The sequence below is a fragment of the Dreissena polymorpha genome, chromosome 15 (assembly GCF_020536995.1).
Source record: "Dreissena polymorpha isolate Duluth1 chromosome 15, UMN_Dpol_1.0, whole genome shotgun sequence".
Lineage (NCBI taxonomy): Eukaryota > Metazoa > Mollusca > Bivalvia > Myida > Dreissenidae > Dreissena > Dreissena polymorpha.
The window spans coordinates 5174086-5196113 of record NC_068369.1 but is presented as its reverse complement, the minus strand read 5'-3'; the positions used below and the strand labels follow the sequence as shown (position 1 = coordinate 5196113).

The 22028-nt window shown below is 36.0% G+C and overlaps 1 protein-coding gene across 1 annotated transcript; it reads right to left on the bottom strand.

Annotated features, from left to right (window-relative positions):
• Positions 1–176: 176 nt before the first annotated feature.
• LOC127861259 (sorting nexin-4-like) lies at positions 177–21852 on the bottom strand. The gene is made up of 14 exons (XM_052399695.1): positions 21708–21852; positions 16340–16446; positions 15168–15306; positions 14733–14810; positions 14385–14456; positions 14154–14201; positions 13391–13446; positions 9787–9859; positions 8739–8866; positions 6793–6882; positions 5946–6036; positions 4413–4570; positions 2803–2917; positions 177–2535 (listed from the first exon to the last, which is right to left on the bottom strand). Exons 1-14 carry the CDS (start codon positions 21798–21800, stop codon positions 2488–2490), a joined length of 1296 nt encoding a protein of 431 aa, XP_052255655.1. The 5' UTR covers positions 21801–21852; the 3' UTR covers positions 177–2487.
• Between the last annotated feature and the right edge of the window lie 176 nt (positions 21853–22028).

Genomic DNA, 22028 nt, shown 5'->3' with positions numbered 1-22028 from the left:
CAAAGTGTCGTCCCTGATTAGCCTGTGCAGACACTTTACACACATGCATTAAACCCCTTTTTCACAGAGAGGCTCATATACTTTCTGATTAGAACTATTTTGAGGTGTATGTGTCTATGTTCAAAGTAAATTTTAAATAAATTTTAAACATGCTAAAAAGGGAAATGGAAACCATCAGTTTTGAATTTACTTTAATTGCTTTATTGCACAAGGCCCGTAACAAATACAACCACACAGAATCTGATTTTCATGTGAAATATGCAATAATATAAGCAATATATATATTTCCACAAATCAACACAACATAAATCTAAATGAAGACGTACATATAATAAATAAACAATTGAGTCATGATGGACTTGAATGGCTCACCTGATTTAAGGTTTAACCAATTGTTGAAGACTTGACCTGGTTTCTGACCCCACTGCACCCAGATTCAAACATGGCCTTGTTATTGTCACGACTAACATTCTGACAACGTATGATCAAAATTGGGTCATAAATGTGGCTTCTACATAAGTTATATGGGAGTTTCTAGGATAAAATTTGGTGACCTACATTTATGGAAACATCAATTTAACATCTGCAGAGACATTGTGAGATAAATATTCTGATCAAATTTCATTGATCGTTTTCTAACTCTGCAGAGATATCATCGCCAGAATGTTCTTCCCAATTCAGATGAAAAGTTGGCATTAAATGTGGCCTATATAGTACAACCTGAGAACAGAAGTCAGTCAAGGGAAAAGACTAAAGTGACCATTGCAGACAGGTGACCGTTGTTCTCAGGTTACCATGTTTTAGAAAGTTGGTTAGTAGTGCTCACAAACCGTTTAATTAATTTGACATTGTGACATTGCTTTTGACCTCACATGACCCAGTTTTAAACTTGGCTGAGATATCATTGGGACAAATGTTCTGACCAAGTTGTATGAGGATTGTAATATAAATGTGACCTGTAATATAGTTCTCATAACTTAAGCCTTTTCTGTTATGTGACCTTATGAACTACTTTTTAACACCCCCCCCACATGACCCAAATTTGAACTCCGCAGAGATTTCATGGAGACTAATGCTCTAAGTCAGTTTCATGAAGTGAAGATTGAGAAATAAAGGAGGACTCTAGTGTGTTAACAAGCCATTTCTTTAATTTGCTACAGTGACTTAGTTTAAATCCCTGCATGAGCCAGTTTTGAACTTAGTTGAGATTCAATTGGGATAAATCTGGCATCTGAAAAAGAGTCATACAAATTGGGAAATAAATGTGGTTTTTTGAGTGTTCACAAGGTAAATATTGACCAAACACAATGGACAAAAGAAGATCACAAAATTTCACCATGAGCAAGTTGTGCTCGGGTGAGTATAAACAAACAACATGGAATGCAAAAAGATGTGTGCCCAAACACATGGAATTAACATGCCTTGCTGTATCTGTTATTGTAAACAGTGAATTGTACACATTAGTCAGATGCATTATATCATTGTTGTCATAACAAAAACATATCTAAAATACATGGAAAAGTAAAACAAACCCTTTATGTCCATACAACCTCATTTGTGCAAATTTGTTATCTAAATACTTGTCTTGCAATCACAAAATACAACCTCAACAAAAATTAAAAAGTAGAATATCACGGACATAAAATAAATAATTATGAACATCATGCTATCTTTTGTAGTAAAGACACACCAAATATGACCTGGTTTGTGAATTAAATTGTTTGAACCTTAACCTAACATTTGTTATATTGAAACAGTTGGTCTGTTTCTATGGTAGGGATAAAACAAGAGATGTGTTCGTCAGAAACACAATGCCCCCTACTGCGCCGCTTTGATTTTTTTATTTTATCCCTTTAAAAAATATTACTTCCATTGTGAAAATGATCTGTAACTGCCAAATGATAAATATAAATAATCTCCCTTTAAAGCTTGTTACTCCCCTTGGATTTGTTTTTTTTTACCTTTGACCTTGAAGGATGACCTTGACCTTTCACCACTAAAATGTGCAGCTCCATGAGGTACACATGCATGCCAAATATCAAATTGCTATCTTCAATATTGCAAAAGTTATGGCCAATGTTAAAGTTTTTGGACGGACGGATAGACCGACGGACTGACGGACAGTTCAACTGCTATATGCCACCCTACCTGGGGCATAAAAACCCTGACACATAAACTTATATAACTGACAAATCAGCCTTGTTCTGGTCCGCACAGGCTAATCAATGAAGACAAAAGAGTACACAAGTTTTGTGCAAAAGAAACTTCCTTTAAATCAAAAATACAATAAAAGCGGATAAAGTTGTCCATGTTTAGCCTATGAAGATTGCGAAGGCTAATCTAGGACGACACTTTAACAACAGGCCTTAAATGCTGTTTTCCCAGAACGAGGCTCATATGAGCTTTTCTAAGGCAGCTTCCAGGAAAGGGAGCCCAATCTTTTATGTGAAAGGTTGGTGTTGATATCTTGGCTTGAAAGGTTGGTGTTCACATCTTGGCAAAACAGTCTTTGGCACTGGTCCAAATTGCTATTCCCTATTAATAAAAGTAAGAAAAACATAAGAATATAACACTTGTTTAAATACCTGATGAATTATATGAACTCTTTTGTTAATGCATGTATATACACCATATATCTGACAACAGTTTTGTAACCTGTTTGTAAAACACCAATGCCAAACCCCTATTCCCACAAAAAAGAGCATGACTTCGTAATGAGTAACTTATAGGCTGTTCTGGTTTTTGCTGGTTGCATACAGCCATGTTCACTTTGCTCCTGAACAGGTTAAGTATGTCACTTACTTTTTTACACTGTTTGATTTGCATGATGGCGTAGTTTGTGAAGATCTCTTTAAGATCTTTTGTCTTCTGTCTCTTGAATCGGTCTATGTCACGCAGGGCAGCATCAACAAACTTTCTAAAATACAACAAATTATATATAAGCCATGCTCTGGGAACACATGGTTCCAGAGCAGCCTCTGCAGTCGGCACATACTAATCAGGGAAGACACTTTCCGCCTAAACTGGATATTGGCTAAGAAGAGACTTCCTTTTAACAAAATATATCATTAAAGCGGAAAGTGTAGTCCCTAGCCTGTCCGATGTGGATTTCTGACAATTTTGATGAATGCCATTTTTATCATAATAAGTTATGCCTTAACTTAAGAGATGACCTTAAAAAACAAGAAATATGTTCAAAGGGCACAGATGCTCCCAAACTCCACTTTTGTCCAAATCTCAATCCATGTCAAAAAGCTTGACATATGACTTAAAGTTGACCTTGACCTTTGAGGTAGGGTGAGGAGTCATACCATGCAACTTTGGACCTTCTCAGGGTGACAAAATAACAGTCCCGACAAGGTGTTTTATGGCAAAATGACAACTGTACATGTCTGATACATTATGTTTTGCACAGACGTACAGTCAAGTATCCTGACCAAATGACTGCTTTACTTAAAGAAAGCAGTGCTCTGTTGAGGTATTAAAAAAGGGAAACAAATGTCTCACTGCTCATGAAACATTGGGGACATTTTCTATACCTTAGAGACACAAACTAATAAACTTGAAATAAATGTTTTTCAATCAATGTGTTTACTCTGTTGTGATAAGAACAAATAACTAACATGCACATCTTTTTATATTTAACAAACACAGGCAAAATGAACTTTTTCAGACTCAAATGTATTTATGAATGGAAATTCTTGATTATTTTTTGTATCAAGAATGTGACACTGTTTTGAGCTTTTGTCAAAGAACTTCCTCTATCCTCACAATTTTTTTATTTTGCAGAAGACAATATGTGAACATCTTATATTTATGATTAACCATTGGGATTTTAAAGTTTCGTTTTTTAGCATGGAGATATCCTTAATTACTGTTAAATTCGCAATAGGAACCTGTCTGTGCAGAAGGCAACACTATCTTCGAAAACAAACCAAACACTCCTCACTGCGGATTAATATCTCAAATGTAATCTTTATTGATTGGCTATGATAGTAACGATGTATTTGATTCAACCTATCAGAAAGCAGATCTAAAAGCGAAGTTTGATTTGCACTCTGTAAACAAAGAGGGCTTTGATTTTAGTCTTTTTTTTCTGCACTTCTGACATGTGCAACATAAATCACCATTCGTCCAATTTTGATGCCACATTTTTATAAATGAGGCCATAAAATCACAATATTGTGGCATTGGCAGAACAATGAATATTATTGTTATTATCATCTATGAAATATGGCGACTGAAGTGAAATTGTTAGACTGATACCAGTGAAAGATGAATTACAAAGAAATGATAAAAAAATGCAGAACTAGGGTCACATTGCACAAAGTAAATAGTACATTATAATAGGGGTGTTATCATTCTTGCCAGAAGGCAACCACTAATTTCTATCCTTTCTGCATATAACTCACTGCATCTCCTCATTGGCCTGCTTCAGTTCCACCTCATTGACTTTGATCTGTTCCTCCAGGTGCTTGATCTTGAGTTCCCTCTGCTCTGGGGTATCGGCACCGAACATCGCCTTCTTCAGACTGCCCAGACTGAAGCCAGTGGAGGTCTTGCCTTGAACCTGACAATTGAGTGGCACTCTGGGAAAACGGTGCTTAATGCATGTGCGTAGTGTCCTAGATAACCCTGGGCAGTCCTCACAGGCTAATTAGGGACCACATTTTCCCACTAAACAGTATTTACGAAGAGACCTCCATCAAATGAAAAACACCATAAACGCAGGAAGTGTTGTCCCTGATTGCCTGTGCGGACAGTACATGCTATGAAGACTGCACATGCCATGCGGACTGCAAATGCTTATCTGATTCAACATTGACCCACAACCATTAAGCCCAGTCTTCCAAGAAAGAGGCTTCATAGTACATAAAATACTGTAAAATCCATATTATTTGTGAGACATTAGTTTTTGTTGATTGTGTGGGTTCACCAATCCACAAATAAAACAAGAGATTGCCAAGCAATATTGTCCCCTACTGGTGAAACCCCTCCATTGTTAGTATTTTTATTTTTTTTAAATATATTTTTTGCCACAGCAACCAGAATTTTTGACGTAGGAACAAAATGAAATGACATGCATAATCTCCATATTGCCATCTATCCATGTTTAAAGTTTCATGAAAAAATATATAGAACTTTAAAAGTTATCGCAGGATCCAGAAAAGTGTGACGGAATGACAGACAGACTGACAGACAGAGCGCAAACCATAAGTCCCCTCCGGTTTCACCAGTAGGGGCCAAAAAAAACCATCTGAAAATGACCAATGCAAATTTTCTGAAATCAGAAATCAACAATTTGACGTGTCCACGAGAAAATCATTATCTGAGCTTACCACAAGCAAACTCAACAATTACATTGTATACAGCGGGCACAGCTAAAAAGGCCAAATTCAGATCATTAAATTGCTATAACTATTATTTTGCTAGGATTTGACAAAAAAAAGCAAGGTATTACAATAACAAACACGTTTCCAATGTTTGAGGAAAATAAGATGAAACAAGGGCTTGGTCATTGACGAACAGTTCTTCAATATTGGTTTGATGTTGCTGTAATAAGAACAGGAAATACATACGTTTCATTAACCTAGCTTATGTACTCTTTAGCAACCACAATTTTGGTCTGAGTTTCATTAACTTAGCTTTAGTACTAAGACCGAATGACAAACAGACAAAATTAAAATTATGTGCATTATTCCCATATGGCCCTGTGTCCACACACAAAGCTTAATCAACCTTAACTTGTGCACTTTTTTAGTTACACAGAAACAATATTATTGTTTTCAATTATTCCTTCAACAATAGAAACAACAATATTTATCAGATGTTTCATAAACATAGCTTTAGTACTATTTGAGTTATAACCGGACTCTATTTTCACGGACAAACAAACAGATTGGTGATAAACCTACAGTCCCCTCCTGTTACCCCTGTACACTCACCAAAGCCTCTTTCTGTGAGTGTTTACTGGTCAATCCTTCTTCAGCCCTTTCCTGATCATACTGTAGACACTCATATTTTCTACAAACAGACCTAGAAACACACCAATATAAATATATTACAGACCAAAGTGGTACCTTTTCTAAAAAGACAAAGACTAAAAAATATCTCTTTTGTACGTAATCAGATTTACATTAATTGAAATTTAATGTATAAAATATTTAAAGATACATCCAAAAGATTATTCTAACAGCTATTCAGTGTTTTAGGTCATGGCAGTCCACACCCCCAGTCATTGCAGCATAATTTAAGAATACTTAAACATTTTTTAAGAAATTAAAAAAATATCACTTATTTTATTATTTATTATTATTATTATTTTGTACAAAAGACTGAACTTTTGCTTAGATGCGCAGCTCCATGAAAACAGGAACAATCCCTTTTGCTTAAACATAGAGCCTAAATTGTACTTTCTGTTTTCTTTCCTTTAAGTCCCAAATCCAATAATGGCCATGATATCTCGTTATCACTTACTCATACTAATACAATCTAGGTCTTATCCCAGTAACGCCGATTATCCCCAGAGGCTATATGTAGCATTATGTACCAAGTTGTGACTACCAAAAATTAAACCCCTGAGTAGTGGCCAATTTGATCCCATCAGCATTATTGGACCATCCTGTATAACATACCTTATATAAACTATTGGGCTTGTGGTTTGTGAAGAAACTGTTTTTAAAGCTAATTTGCTCTAAAAGTTCATAAAAACTGTTCAAACCCCTCAGTGTGGCCACTTTTGAAACAAGGGTCATGATTGTATGAAATAAATTGGAGGCCAAATGTGTTTACCTAAGTGACTCCCCAAATGCCAGGTATTCCTTCAGCTGGTCTGCATACTGCTCTTCTTCCTCCAGAATGGTGTCTATAGACTGCGCATACCTGAACAGTTATTGTTCTTGGATAATTATTATAGCCTCATTCTGGGAATACTGGGCTTATTGCCTGTGTACAGTGTCATCATAGATAAGCCTGTGCAGTTTGGGACGACACTTTCTGCATATACTAGATTATTACTAAAAAGAGACTACATTTAAACGTAAAAATACAATAAAAGTGGAATGTGCTGTCCGTGATAAGTTCTTGCGCATTGCAGAGGCTAATCTGGGAGAACACATTACGCATATGCATTAAGCAACATTTTCATAAAGTGCAGCTCAATTTCATGTGTATGCCCATATAATAAATTCATTTTATTACCGTAATTACTCTATGTTTTCGGACACTCTAAGTTTTCGGACACCCCTTTTTTGAGCAAAAATAATTATTTTTCGTGACTTAATTTTCGGACACACGAGTTTTCGTCCATAATTTATGTCTCTAAGTTTTTGGACAGTATATTTTACAGCACTATTTTTCCAAATTTCGGTCATGTTTTCGATATCTAATGACACTTTGATCATGGGGGTTTACAACCAGATTAACATCATAAAACATAACATGTGCATGCCTGAGGGTAACGGACCATTACATTTGCGTTATTGGGTAAATAACCTTGTAAACCAGTATTAGACAATGGTTTCGCCCGATAGCATAAGCGTTATGACAATTACCAGGGGTAGTACCAATTAACAGTTCAATTATCTACCGCAATAAAACTACCCCTTCTCAGTAAAATAACTGTGACAAATACTAAACGCTTCAAAGTGTGATGCACCCTATTGCAAGTTTTACGAACAATGGAAGGTGTTAGACAACAACTATCTGAAATGAACAAACAAAGAATTCATAGTTTGCTTTTTTGTTGCGTCAATTACAGGTTCATACTAGCGAGTATCGGTACATCACATGCTCATCACTTAACTGGTTGATCAAAGTAACTTTCTGTCAAATAAATTAAGCATTTAAAATTATTTAAAATGCAGTGCAAACATATATAATTGTAATTTATACTGAACGGCGTGGTATTATACAAGCGCGTGCTATTACCGGTAGTCGTTGATACAATTGACTCTTCAATTTTCGACTCTAAGTTTTCGGACACCTATATTTTGTGAATATTTTTCGTATCTAAGTTTTCAGACACGAAAAAAATTATTTATTTTTAAGTGTCCGAAAACATAGAGTAATTACGGTACACTGATATTGTGATTGACATTAGATAAACGTTTGTGCATGTATTCCTCACTGTAAGTTTCCTTACCAATTTTGCATGTATTAAGTATGGATTGACAATGTTTGACTGGGGTGGAAATTACCAAATATGGCAAGTTGATATACTTGACAGACCATTCTTGGGGCCAGTATACTGAATGCTTAACAAGTCAGATGCTTCATTTTTGTTATTGAATGCAGGTCCGCAAACTCAATTTTTGTAAAGGCTGGACAACAGTTAAGACTAACAGAGCACAAAAGAAAGTGGTCAACTGACAACAAAACAATATCAACATTTACACTTTAAATAATCACAATACAAGTAAGCCTCTTAGTTTGGGGAGCATACAAATGGTTAAGATTCATCACTCTACTCAAAAGTTCTTAACCTTTTCCTGCTCAGAAGAAAAGTGAAAATGGCTATATGCAACCAGCATAACACCAAAACAGTCCAAGAAATGTGCAGCCTGTTCAGGTTTTATGCTGTTTGCTGCTCAACAGTATCTTAGGGTTGGAAATGAAGCCTTTAATACTTGAATCTGTTAAGTAAGGTCTTTAATGTTAATTGGAATTTCTCAGGGACTACAAAAGATCAAAATGCATATCTGAAAGGCAAAGCGTTATGGTGAGATGAGTGCACTCACACGTTCATGTAGTGTCCAGCACTCTGCAGGGGGTCAGTCATCTCACGCTCTATAGCGCTCCACTCATTGAACACCCTCTGGTAGTTGCCATGGAGCTTGTGCACACCAAACTGGTGGTCTGCCATACGCTGCAAAATATATGTGGAGTTCTTTTAATAATTGTTGTTGTAGTAACCATGGAACAATAGCTACAAAGCTCACTACTTAAATTCAGGCAAACAAAAGTAAAACTTGAAATAACATATAGGGTAAAAAAAATAGTTGCAAGGATTAATAAATGATTCTGTTTAAACAAATTGACCTCTTTCTCTTTTGAAGTATATCATGTTTGTTTGGTACAATAACAATTACATGTAATACAAGAGATGTTTTTGTCAGAAACACAATGCCCCCTACTGCGCCACTTTGATACATATTTTTTTACCTTTGACCTTGAAGGATGACCTTGACCTTTCACCACTCAAAATGTGCAGCTCCATGAGATACACATGCATGCCAAATATTAACTTGCTATGTGAAGGAACATAGAAGTTATGAGCATTTTTCGAAACCAAACGCGAAACCTAAACGCAAATTGTGAAGGAAAGACAGACGGACAGACGAATGTGCATAATGTCCATATTGCCATCTATCCATGTTTCAAGTTTCATGAAAAAATATTAAGAACTTTTAAAGTTATCGCAGGATCCAGAAAAGTGTGACAGACTGACGGACGGACGGACTGACTGACAAACACACAGAGTGCAAACCATAAGTCCACTCCGGTGAAACCGGTAGGGGCCAATAATAGAGATCTTTCAGTATATGTAGTAAAAAATATGGCTCCAAGTTATATCCACTTTCGACTTTTTACGTTGGACTCTGTAGACATCAACCTGCTGTTGGTGCAATATTTGCAATACTCATCTGGCTCTGAATTTAATTTCTTACTTTTTACAAGCATTCATGTTAAACAAAACATATTTACAATTAAAATGACTATTCTTATGTACATAAAATGAACTGAAAGTCCTACATGAAATTACTAAGACCGTTATGTAATTCTTACCGCTCTAACTTTCAGGAGATTGGCTATGACGCCCTGTATTTCATTGCTGTAATTCTTAAGTTCTTCAAACTGCCTGCAAGAATTGATAAACTTTCAGTAAGTCTTGGCATTAAAAGCTTCTTAGTGTGGCTGGATTGGTCATTATCGGCTTGGGTACTACTTAAATGTACACTGGGTACTCTTACATATACTTATATGTACCCCGGATACAGAAAATATTCTAACAACTACCCGATCATTTTAGACTGCACCTTAGTTTTATTCCCGCCCAATATCCAGTGTCATAAAACTCGCTACGGAATACAAAAACAAATCTCTGAACAAAACCTGCGATAACATGCTTTTTTGAGTTGCAAATTCGATAAAATAGGGGCCATTTTACAGAATATTGAGAAAATATGAACATAACAAATTTAAACAAGAGCACCGCATAACGGGTGCCACGCTCGGATGCGGGTGCATTTTTTAAGAAATGAAAGCTTGTCAGATTTTTTTTTTTTTTAGAGGTCACAGTGATCTAGACCTTTGACCTAGTGACCCAAATATGGTTGTGGCGCGTAGAACTCATCAAGGTGCAGCTACATATGAAGTTTCAAAGTTGTAGGTGGAAGCACTTTGTTTTTTAGAGCCAATGTTCAAAAACCTTAACAAAATGTTAAGGTTTTGCAGGCTGTCAAGTGACCTTTTTTCAAAAAGTAGGAAAAAATAGGAACTACTTTTGCAAAAAAAGTAGGAAAAAAGTAGGAAAAAGTAGGAAATTTTCCCTAAAAAGTAGGAATACATAATACAAAATTTTTAGACACAGGTCCAGGAAACATAGCTTGAAATAGAGCAGGAGTGCCATCACATGTTCTGTATGGTTGCCCTCTTGAAGCTACCTTAAGGGCCCAGAGGATCTCAGCCTTTTGTACATGTTCCTTGTGTGATGGATGTACTTGCATACAGATAGATTTATCCCCACCCCCCTGAGAGCTGCTTGGCTTTGTAGCACTTCCAAACAAACGCTTTTGTGAATTATCATGCATGTATTTCATGTTTTCCTTGTGTTATTGTCCATCTGCATGACTTATCAGTTGATTAGCACCAGAATTACATGTACTACACAAGAAGGACTTCATTAAGACAGTACACTATCCTGCAAACTAATTGCCGGTATCTCTCTTGCACCACGATCCAAGTTTTTTCCACTGTTGTCCAACTTCTCCATCCATGAAGGGTTAAACTTTGTTCTCCCACTGGGCATTTTAGCACTTATAGTGTATCTATGATAATTAAGTTTCAAGCAAAGCTACCCTGATAAAGAAGTATAATTAGATGTTGTTCATTTTGGTGTTGATAAAGAAGTATAATAAGATGCTGTTCATTTTGGTGTATCATCAAATAAGTGGTTAGAGGTCTTCTGTGTATGGATATAAAAATGGTAATATACTATGCATGTTATATCCTTAAGCAGAAGACAAAATTTATTTAGTGATACACCAACTTGTTGTACAAGATTAATACTAGTATATAAAGCAATGTCAATGCTCTGCTACAGCTACATTTTAAAACATTTAAATTGACAATAGGGTGCAGTTATAATGACTTAAGTTACATTCAAAATGACTGGTCATTGCAGAGCATATTATGCAACTGGAGATAGGACCTTATCACCTGACATCTTTTATGACATGATTGATTGAGTAATGAAACAGTTGCACTAAATTGTTTATTTCAGTTTCAAATAATGGTTTTTACATTATTGATGATGTCGCGGGAGTGTAATAATGCCTTTTAATATTTTTAATACTACTCTGTAACACCTTGAAATTACCTCACTAGCTATGGCATCATTAGACAAGAGATGTGTTTGTCAGAAACACAATGCCCACTATTGCGCCGCTTTGAAATAAAATTTCAAAATATCATTTGGCAGGTTTAGAAATTATCGCCCTTCCCTTGAATTGTATTTTTTTACTTTTGACCTTGTAGGATGACCTTGACCTTTCACCACTCAAAATGTGCAGCTTCATCATGAGATACACATGCATGCCAAATATCAAGTTGCTATCTTCAATATTGCAAAAGTTATGGCCCATGTAAAAGTTTTCGGACAGACACACAGACAGACAGACAAAAGTCAGACAGACAGACAGATAGACAGACAGACAAACGGACTGACAGTACAACTGCTACTGGGAGCATACGAATGTATAAGGGCATTTAGGCTCTGTGCATTTATCTTTTATTACTACACATGATGTACCTATGCAATAGAACATCATATCTGTTGTCATGTAATACGGAATTTATTACATTATATTTGTAATTGATGAAAACTCGGCAAAGCATCAGTTTGATCTTTTTCAAATAACTTGTGTAATAAATTCCATATTACATAACCACTCATACAATACATGTATCTCTATATCTCTACATTCCAAACAGCAATATCATGTAAACATGCATAAGGTTTGGTCAAATTGTTCTCAATGGAAACAAAATAAAACTGGAATAAACAATGGGTTCCCTCAGCTCTTGCATCACTGGGAACTGTGTAAGGTAGTGAAGTCTGCAGTGTACAAATGCTAAGGAAGTAAACAAGGCACTATTGTTACTTTAAATAAAACTTTTGTCAGTAATTTCAAAAGTTATGTTATAAATAAATATTTATGCTTCCCGAAGAGGTGCTAGCAGACAGTCAGCATGGGTTGTCAGGTCTCATCTAGATGAATGCACCTTAACAGGGATACAGTCATGCCATAGATTCATTTATCCTGCAAGTTTACTAAATAAACTCTAAAAAAATAATAATTCTCCATTGAAAATGAAAAAGTAGGAATAGTAGGAAGATTTGGTAAAAATATAGGAAAAAGTAGGAAAAAGTATGACCGCTTGACAGCCTGGTTTTGCGGACAGCGGACACGACGACGGACATGACACGACACGACACCACGAGCTGGCTATGACAATAACTCGGGTTTTCTTCGATAATAGCCGAGCTAAAAATTAGCACACGACAAATTAAGCATTTGAATTCCTGGGTATGTTTCAGTATATTTTCCGTACCCAGGGTACATTTTAAGTATACTGAAAGTAATCGGGCTACATTTAAGTATACTTAGGAGTACCCGGGATACATTTAAATAGTTCCCGACCCAAAAAAGACCATTTGAGTCTAAGTGGCAGGATTTTGTTATAGATGGAACAAATCAAGTAAACCAAATTGGTAAAGAAAGAACAGAACAAACAGCCAATAAGATTTTACTTAATTTGTTCTAAATTATTAAGAATATTATCTATATTGTTATGGGCAAATGTACATCATGTGAACAATAGATGTCCAAATATGGTTATGTTTACAATAGATTCCAATAGGACATTGTTTAAAAAATCCAATCACCATCAAGAAACAGCAAACATTCAGCGCTGGTACGTGATTAAAATGAGGGTTTCATTTAATGAGAGCAAATCAAGCATTTCAATTGGCCATAAAAAACTTTTTATTCTAAAAAAAACACCCTTATTTATGTGAATACTCAATTGTATATTTTTGTGAATACATTTATTGATCACATGATACATGTTGAAATATAGTACAAGATAAAAAAGGCCAATTACTCACTGGTCTGGTTTCTTCAAGCGAAATGAGGCATTTAAACTCTTCAACTTTGAATCAGCCTGAAAACAGCATCTGAATGCATGTATTTAGGAACACCAAATAGTTTGTCATTATCGAATTGAGTTAAAGTAATGTAAAATATATGTCTCATTGATAAACTCAAGATATTTAGCTTTAAAAATGTGTGTACAGTCTACTATAAATGCCACATTAAAACATTTTCTTAAACTAGAAATGTGTGAAACGAACACAGAAACAAGGGTTTTGTGACAGACATAATGTGAACAATTTACACAGCATGGGTATATAAGTTCTTTTTTAAAATTTGAGTTCACATTTGTGACATCGACCTTTAGGCAAGCACCATAACTGGTGCAAACAACATGTCATTGTGAAATCCATAAACATCTACTATCTATATAACAACATACGGACTATTCCTTAAAGCAAACTACCGGTAGATGATAAGTTGAAAATGTTTGCCACTTTCCTTCAAAATCCAATATAATTATAAACTCAAAGGTACTACACTGACATTGACTTTGAAGACAGCAATATGATTATGGCAGGCAACACATCATCATTGATATGACTATAATTAGTGCCATTTTATCTGACTATAGCTATATTAGGACTTTGCACAAACTTTAAAGTCCACTGTGTATGTGGCCTTCTTATGAACCAGTATATGCCTTTTCACCATTATCATGGAAGAGGCATACAACATTATTTTCAGAGTCTTGGGTATATTTACAAACATATTTACCTTACTCTGAAATTCTGTGGCATAAACAGTATCCTTCCATGCTTCCTCCTGTAATGAAGTGCATAATTAGGTAAATAATCACTTGATGTACTTGAAGATCTCTCTTCATGCTCAGCTTTTATATAGGACAGCATACAGAATCCTTACATCGGAACAACAGTTTTTTGTTATGATAAACTTTAGTAACAGGGTTTCAATAGTACTGGAAAAACTGTACTGAGGGTTTGGTACCTTCTGTAGAAAACCAATGAATATCTTGTCCAGACACATAATTGGATGGGCAGCACATCGTAACAAGAAGATCTGCAAATATGAAGACAAAGTAGCAGTCAGCATTGCAGTTGCAATGAATAGTGCTCCTGTAATGTATTTTACTTGGTATGTGATGCAAAATATTTGAACACTTACTTACAACATTGTTCTCCATAACTGTATTAACAATTAAATTTGATTTTTTTTCAAGAAGCAAAACTTAACTCGAGTTAATTTTATTAAAAAAAATATTTTCATGGTTGGACAAGCCATGTATATTATTATACTTTTAACATACTGAGGTATTTTCCCTTTGTTGCATTATACCTCTAAAGCTGCCCTCCTCCTCTCAATGAATTCAGCATCAAACTTGTCTGTGGCCATGTTCTGCCAAGTGTATGTGGCCTAAAATCATTAAATTTTTACCAATAATAATTAAAATATATGACCAAGAAAAACACGAAACCAACCCTAAAAACCAAGCCCTGAATATTACTGCAAAGAGATCCTACTTGGCATTTAATTAGCAATTACCTAATTTTAAAGTTTCAATTATTGTTAATAACAACTTCAACCAAATAAAGTCATAGAGGCTTATGCCATTGCAAGTTGGAAAGCTCATCAACCCCTTTGAATAGTCTAGTCTCAAATCATTCTGAAATTACCAAAATACTGATGAAGTTAACCTTAAAATTGTCTTAAACATGGATATGTAAATAAAAATGCAGCTCATTGCCCAAAACATTAACAAAAAGACAAAACCTTTTTCTCTGGCAGAGGTGGAATGACAAGGGCAGGATAGGTGATCTCAAGGTAGTTTCTCAGCAGCTCAAACTCGCTGTATCGGCGCCACAGGGAAGTCGTTCCATCACCTTTGCATTTTACGTCATTGTCTGTAATCCTGCAAACAGTGTGGTCAAATTTGCTTCGCTTAAACAATTAAGTAACTGGCAGTTACATATTAACACAAGAGCACCGCATAACGGGTGCCACGCTCGGCTGTGAAAGCTTGTCAGATTTTTTTTTATTTTTTTTTAGAGGTCACAGTGACCTTGACCTTTGACCTAGTGACCCAAAATGGGTGTGGCTTGTAGAACTCATCAAGGTGCATCTACATATGAAGTTTCAAAGTTGTAGGTGGAAGCTGATTCTAGAGGCAATGTTAAGGTTTTGTTAAAGTTTTATATTAGAGGTCACAGTGACCTTGACCTTTGACCTAGTGACCCAAAAATGGGTGTGGCATGTAGGAGTCATCAAGGTGTAACTACATATGAAGTTTCAAAGTTGTAGGTGGAAGCACTTTGATTTTAGAGCCTATGTTAAAGTTTGATATTAGAGGTCACAGTGACCTTGACCTTTGACCTAGTGACCCAAAAATGGGTGTGGCGTGTAGAACTCATCAAGGTGCATCTACATATGAAGTTTAAAAGTTGTAGGTGGAAGCACTTTGATTTAAGAGCCAATGTTAAGGTTTAAGCACGACGCCTACGGCAGACGTCGGACAAGCTGGCTTTGACAATAGCTCGGGTTTATGTTAAAGTTTGATATTAGAGGTCACAGTGACCTTGACCTTTGACCTAGTGACCCAAAAATGGGTGTGGCGTGTAGAACTCATCAAGGTGCATCTACATATGAAGTTTAAAAGTTGTAGGTGGAAGCACTTTGATTTAAGAGCCAATGTTAAGGTTTAAGCACGACGCCTACGGCAGACGTCGGACAAGCTGGCTTTGACAATAGCTCGGGTTTTCTCCGAAAACAGCCTCGCTAATAAATAAAATCTGGTGGCTATGTATTTAAGTAAATAAAATGTATGTAAACCTTGTTCAGTTTATTCTGGCATCAAATTTGGTTTTGATAGTCCTACCATACATATGTGAATTTTTCAGTTAAATAAAACAATCTGAGAATTAATACTTTCGTTTTATGAGGTTTACCTTGTTTCAATAAGATAGACCATAAATGTGTCTTGCATCTTCATTGATGTTGTGGTTCTCTTTTCTGGCTCAGAAACTCGAATCTCCATCCATTGCAACATATTTGTCTGAAGTTTGTTCAAATAAAGAAAATCTTTATTTGATCAAGTCATCTATTGCTGTCTTTTGACCAAGCAAGCCCAAATTCTTCTATAATAACTTAAGACCAATATTGTTACAAGGGTTGAAGCCAGCATATATGAAATATAGAATCTGAGCAAGCAAGATTCATGATTTACCTGCAGGACTTGCAGACTAATTGTGCTAATTGGCAACACTAATTTGGTATTTTACAGCTTGACAATTTTCCATAAAAAGCAAACATTCTTTATTGTTTCATGCACAAAAAGAAACATTGTTCTAAATCACTGGGAATAAATCCACGTAGGTCATAATAAATAATAATAAATTATATTTTTAAGTTATCCAAACACAATTTAAATCAAGAGACAAAAATTAATATGTAAATTTATTATATAACTGAAAAAAGTCTATTCAAGTATTTCAACAATTAAAATAGAAACATCAGTTATTTATTTAGGCTTAAATTAAGCGGATGATTTTCAAAATAAGAAGAGCAATCAGTTTTATCATCACTAATATTTTTAAACAAGAGATGCGTTCGTCAGAAACACAATGCCCCCTATTGCGCCGCTTTGAGATAAAATTTCAATATATCATTTGGCAGGTTTAGAAATTATCTCCCTTTTAAAGCTTATTACTTCCCTTAGATTGTATTTTTTTACTTTTGACCTTAAAGGATGACCTTGACCTTTCACTCAAAATGTGCAGCTTCATAAAATACACATGCATGCCAAATATCAAGTTGCTATCTTCAATATTGTAAAAGTTATGGCCAATGTCCGACTTCTTACGGACGGACAGACAGACAGACTGACAGACAGTTCAACTGCTATATGCCACCCTGACGGGGGCTTATAAAGAGCAGGATAGCCTTGGATATAACAGTAAAAATATCGGGCATATTTACCCACCTTCTGGAACACCATCGTCGGATACCCATAATTAATTCATTCCGTTACTCTCCAGCATTAGCCGTGGGACAATATAAGCAATACACGTTGTTTTGACCTTAACTGTAACCTTTTAGTAGACCAACGAAATCGCAGTTTACAAAAAGAATTTCACTTTGGAGGTGTCAATGCTTCGCCTGAATAATTGCGATTTGATACACCAAGCTTTTCCATCCACCTGTCCGAGTGCTTAAAAAGACATCGCGCCCATGTAAGAGACTAGAGATACTTTTACTCTGAAAGTCGTTTAAATTCTCAATTTTAAAGTATACGCATGCACGACAAAATTCCATTTCTACAGACGACGCAATTTTGACAACAAACCCAAAGTCTCTATAGTACGAGTTGTATCATTGGTAAAAAATATCCTCATGAAACTGTGAGGGATCCAATAAAATTACTGGATTTGACACACCCAAAAAACGGTGAAAAGAGCTAGAAATGTCCCACGGTCGATAAATGTAGAGTAACGGAATGGGTCGAACGTGGGTATCCGACGATGCTGGGACCCATGATTCATGAAACCGGTGAACATTAGCAAATGATTCATTACTAAGGCTCGATCGGTCATTGTTGGCTCGGGTACTACTTACATGTACCACGGGTACTCTTAAGTATACTTACATGTACCCCATGTACGGTAAATATACTAAAAAGTACCCGGGAAATTTAACGCTAAATTGGTTGTTGTCGGATATTTTTTTTAATAACTTATATTCAATTTTTTGTCAATTTTCTGTTAAATGGTCTCTATATTATCGAAACTCATACTCAAAAAGCATGTTGATGCAGTTTAAAAAAAAAGAGTTTGTTTAAAATAATCAATAGCGCGTTTTGTCACATCGGATTTTGGGCGGGAATACAACTCTGGTATAGTCTAATATCAACCCAGTACGATTAAGTATATTTACCGTACCCAGTGTACATGTAAGTATACTTAAGAATAGCCGTGGTACATGTAAGTAGTACTCAAGCCAACAATGGTGACATAGGCGACAATGACCAATCGAGCATTACTAAGCTGTTAGCAAGACAGATAGATTTTAAATACTTATTTTAAAATACTATATTTTATTCAAGTTAGTTAGACAGAGAGAGAATACGATATAATAAGCTAATAACAATAATAAGATCAGATAATCTTAGCCTGCAACCCGGGTGAGTCGCGGTACTTAAGAAATATTCATTTGCGTCTAGAAACCATCTTCAAATATCAGATACAGGGCCCTCAATCTATCAAATCTGCCGCCGAATTTCGGTGGCAGTCCCCCACCTGAAAAGTATACTTTTTTCCCTTTTTGGGGGAAATATTCCCCCTAAAAAAAAAAAAAAAAAAAAAAAATTTTTTTTTTTTTTTAATAGAAAGATGTGTCTCATGATTATTATATCTCAATTCTATTTCAATTTAATCTTTTCTAACATACTAAATTATAAAAATGCAATGGATATAGTGCAAACATGTACAAATGAAATAATGAGAGTGTAAGTAAAAAAATCCCCCAAAAAGGGAAACGCCGCGAAAATTCCCCCTCCTAAGGGCTGCGGACCCCTTCCCCCAAAGTAGTGTGAGGGCCCTGAGATAAAAAAATTTATAAGACAAACATATTTGACTTAACTTCATTGGAAAAGAGCCTTTTTATGACGAAAATCCTTCAATTTTAACTGCGGTATCAACAAAAACAACACCACTGTCCGCCATTGTTGTTTATTTTCCCTCCCGGTTGACTCACGGTAAATAGATCAAACGACACTTATATAAAATTTAACATGAATAAACATAAAGATCTGACATACCATTCAAAGTAACAATCAATAACGTATATAACAATTAGAACATATGGAATTTAAGACATCAAATAAAATAAATATTACAGGTATGTTCAAGTAGTGTCTAATTTTAATTCTCAATATTCAAATAACTGTTCATGTTCATTCATTCTTCTGCTTAAGAGCCTGACCTATCGAAATAATTTTTAAAAATCGGTGGTGTGTAACCCCTTCACAAAGAGAATAATATTGGTAGTGTCTGACCTAAGCAAACGCAAGCAGACGAACTTAAAAAGTGAAAAAGATGAAAGGGAAATTTCATTTTAACATGGATTTTTACATAATTTTGGTTTAAAAATGATGTTTTAAATCGTTTTTGGGTAGCCACTTTTCCTGTTGGTTCGGCCACCTACGCATTCAAACTCGCGCATGCGTACAATGAACGTCTGCGTTATTAAGAAAAATGTGAATTTAAAAGGGAAAATATCCATGTTTCATAAAACAATAAAAATATTCGTCAACAAACATGCGTAACATCAATAAACTTTCATTTTCAAGTTGACAACTGGAAGTCAACATCTGCTAGACCTTTTCCTATAAGTTCGTGAATTCGATTGGTCGAACGCACGCGCTCTACTGTGAGGCTCTGTGAAGGGAAATTGCTGAGGCAATACAGAGTCCTTTGTTTCTCTATCTTGCGATTACCTTATCCTCGATACATAATGAACTTATTTAATAAATAACTTATAAAGTATGAACCTTGAACGCATTCAAATGGTATATTCAAGCGAATGTAATGAATCATTCATGATCAGCGATTGAACAATTTAACAATTTATTAACGAATCGGAATGCATAACTTTTAAACGGTGCAAAACAACTTTTAATTTTAACAACAGTGTGGGCAAGGGAAACTGTCTCCTCTTCTCAGCACCTTTTTTTATGGCAGAAGGAAAGGTGGACCCAATGCCCACATTCGTCGCACTGCCCCTAATTAACGATTTTTATGTGCGGTCTCGTGTCCAGATTTGTTGGACTAAACTGTCCACATACGCAACATTTTTCGGACTCTTTTGTGTCCGATTCGATATCAGGATCTTCACTAACAATGTTGGCGTGCAATTTTTGTATGCCACTTGTTGACAGCCTCGGGCTTTTACATATCATCTGGCTTTGAGATGTGACTGCATTGGCATTTTTCTTGGCGTCGTACATCTCCACCTCTTTGATGTATGCATCACTTGTTATCAATTTCCCCCCAGGTTTTGGTTTTGTATTCGCCGAAATCTTCTGTTGGCATCTGCACGTGATAGGGTTTGGCGCCTCTATTTTTGCCTGGAGATACTCTTCAACTGCCTGCTTGCCAGCCCGTACTGCGTGTAACTTCTGAAGAGAGTTCGAGTCTCAGAATGACTCGCATGGCATGAGCTTTTCTGAAGGCACCGCATTCTTGTTTAGTGGGTAAACTCCGGCCTTCCTGAAGGCTGACACGATGTTCCGAGGGCTAAGTGCATTCAGGTAAGCGCATGGCTGTATTGCTTTAACCGAAGCCAAGAATTGCATGGTTTCCCGCATGTTCCCTAACTATTCGTCATTTGTAAAAATGGTCTCCTTTAGGAATTTGTTAGGATCTACACGTCCACTAATCCTATCTCTTAAGGTTTGATGGGGGATGGACTAGTGTAGCGCAACTCGACGTACAGATAGTTATTTCGTCTTTACATCCTCCACTGCTTTTAGCAAAAAATCGGGGTCGTATGATCTATACCTACCATGGTATCTCTGAGGATTGGCCTACAACGTTACAAAATCCGCGTGGCGTTAATAAGATTTTAATTGATTTCCGTGTTTATACAATAAACCCCTAAACGGGCCTCTAAAATATGACAACGCCGACCTGAGTCGATAATGTACAGTGAACTGACCTTGACAAATGCGAACACAGGAACCCGGATTATTCGAAAACATACATATTGGAAATATTTTACTTAAAAGGTGCTTTTTTCAAAGGATTTGATGTTTGTGTTCATTGTGTGTGCAATTATTATGGGGACAGTACAACTCCTTACATTCTTTGTCCTCATTTTTCGGATTTTATTGACAAAGAAATATATTCGGCTTGAAACTTTATCGAATTCAGATGCGTGCAGTGCACAGACGGCTTAAAAATTACGTCATAAATAAATTCACGAACTAATAGGAATTCACGAACCTATAGGAATGAAGGATAGTTACTTACCAAAAATCTATTCATACTGGCAGCAAAAGATGTTTTCTGTCAGATTTCAAAAGTAGGTCACGCAGGTTTGTTTACAAACACAATCCAGAGGGCGGTAATGAAATACCGCGAGTCAAAACGACCCGCGACTCAACCGGGTTTGAGTATAACTGACATCAGAGTTCTCTTTTGGTACGACGAATCTTGGGTACGAATTGTCATATGCAACGATTTTGTATGCAATTTTCATGAAAACTTACAATTTATTATATGAACGCAAGGATTAGTTTACAATCAATATTTATGTCACCTTTCCCAGCTTTTTAGCCACCTCCACCGTGTCTTCTTCCGGAGAACTTGGAAAATGGTCTGGGGAATAGGTCGGTGGGCTATCGTCGGCCATCTTGGATAAATTTGTTTGTCATAGTTACGTCCCTTTGAGTATGCGTGTCGATGGCGCGAAATTTTGAACCAAGCATATGGCAAGCGGTTCGACGCATAATCCCAAGGTTCTCAAAATGAGAACCTAGGTTCTCGCTTGAAGATTGCACATGGCTTCAAGAACCCAAGTTTTCAAATGAGAACCTAGGTTTTCATGAGAACCTATGTTCTCATTTAAAAAACTAGGTTC

Coding starts and splice junctions, on each gene's coding strand:
- LOC127861259 (XM_052399695.1), bottom strand. CDS start 21,800: ATGGCCGACGATAGCCCACCGACCTATTCCCCAGACCATTTTCCAAGT. Junction 14,811..15,167: donor CACCTCTGCCAGAGAAAAAG/GTTTTGTCTTTT, acceptor TAATGATTTTAG/GCCACATACACTTGGCAGAA. Junction 2,536..2,802: donor AAATCAAACAGTGTAAAAAA/GTAAGTGACATA, acceptor TTTTATTAATAG/GGAATAGCAATTTGGACCAG.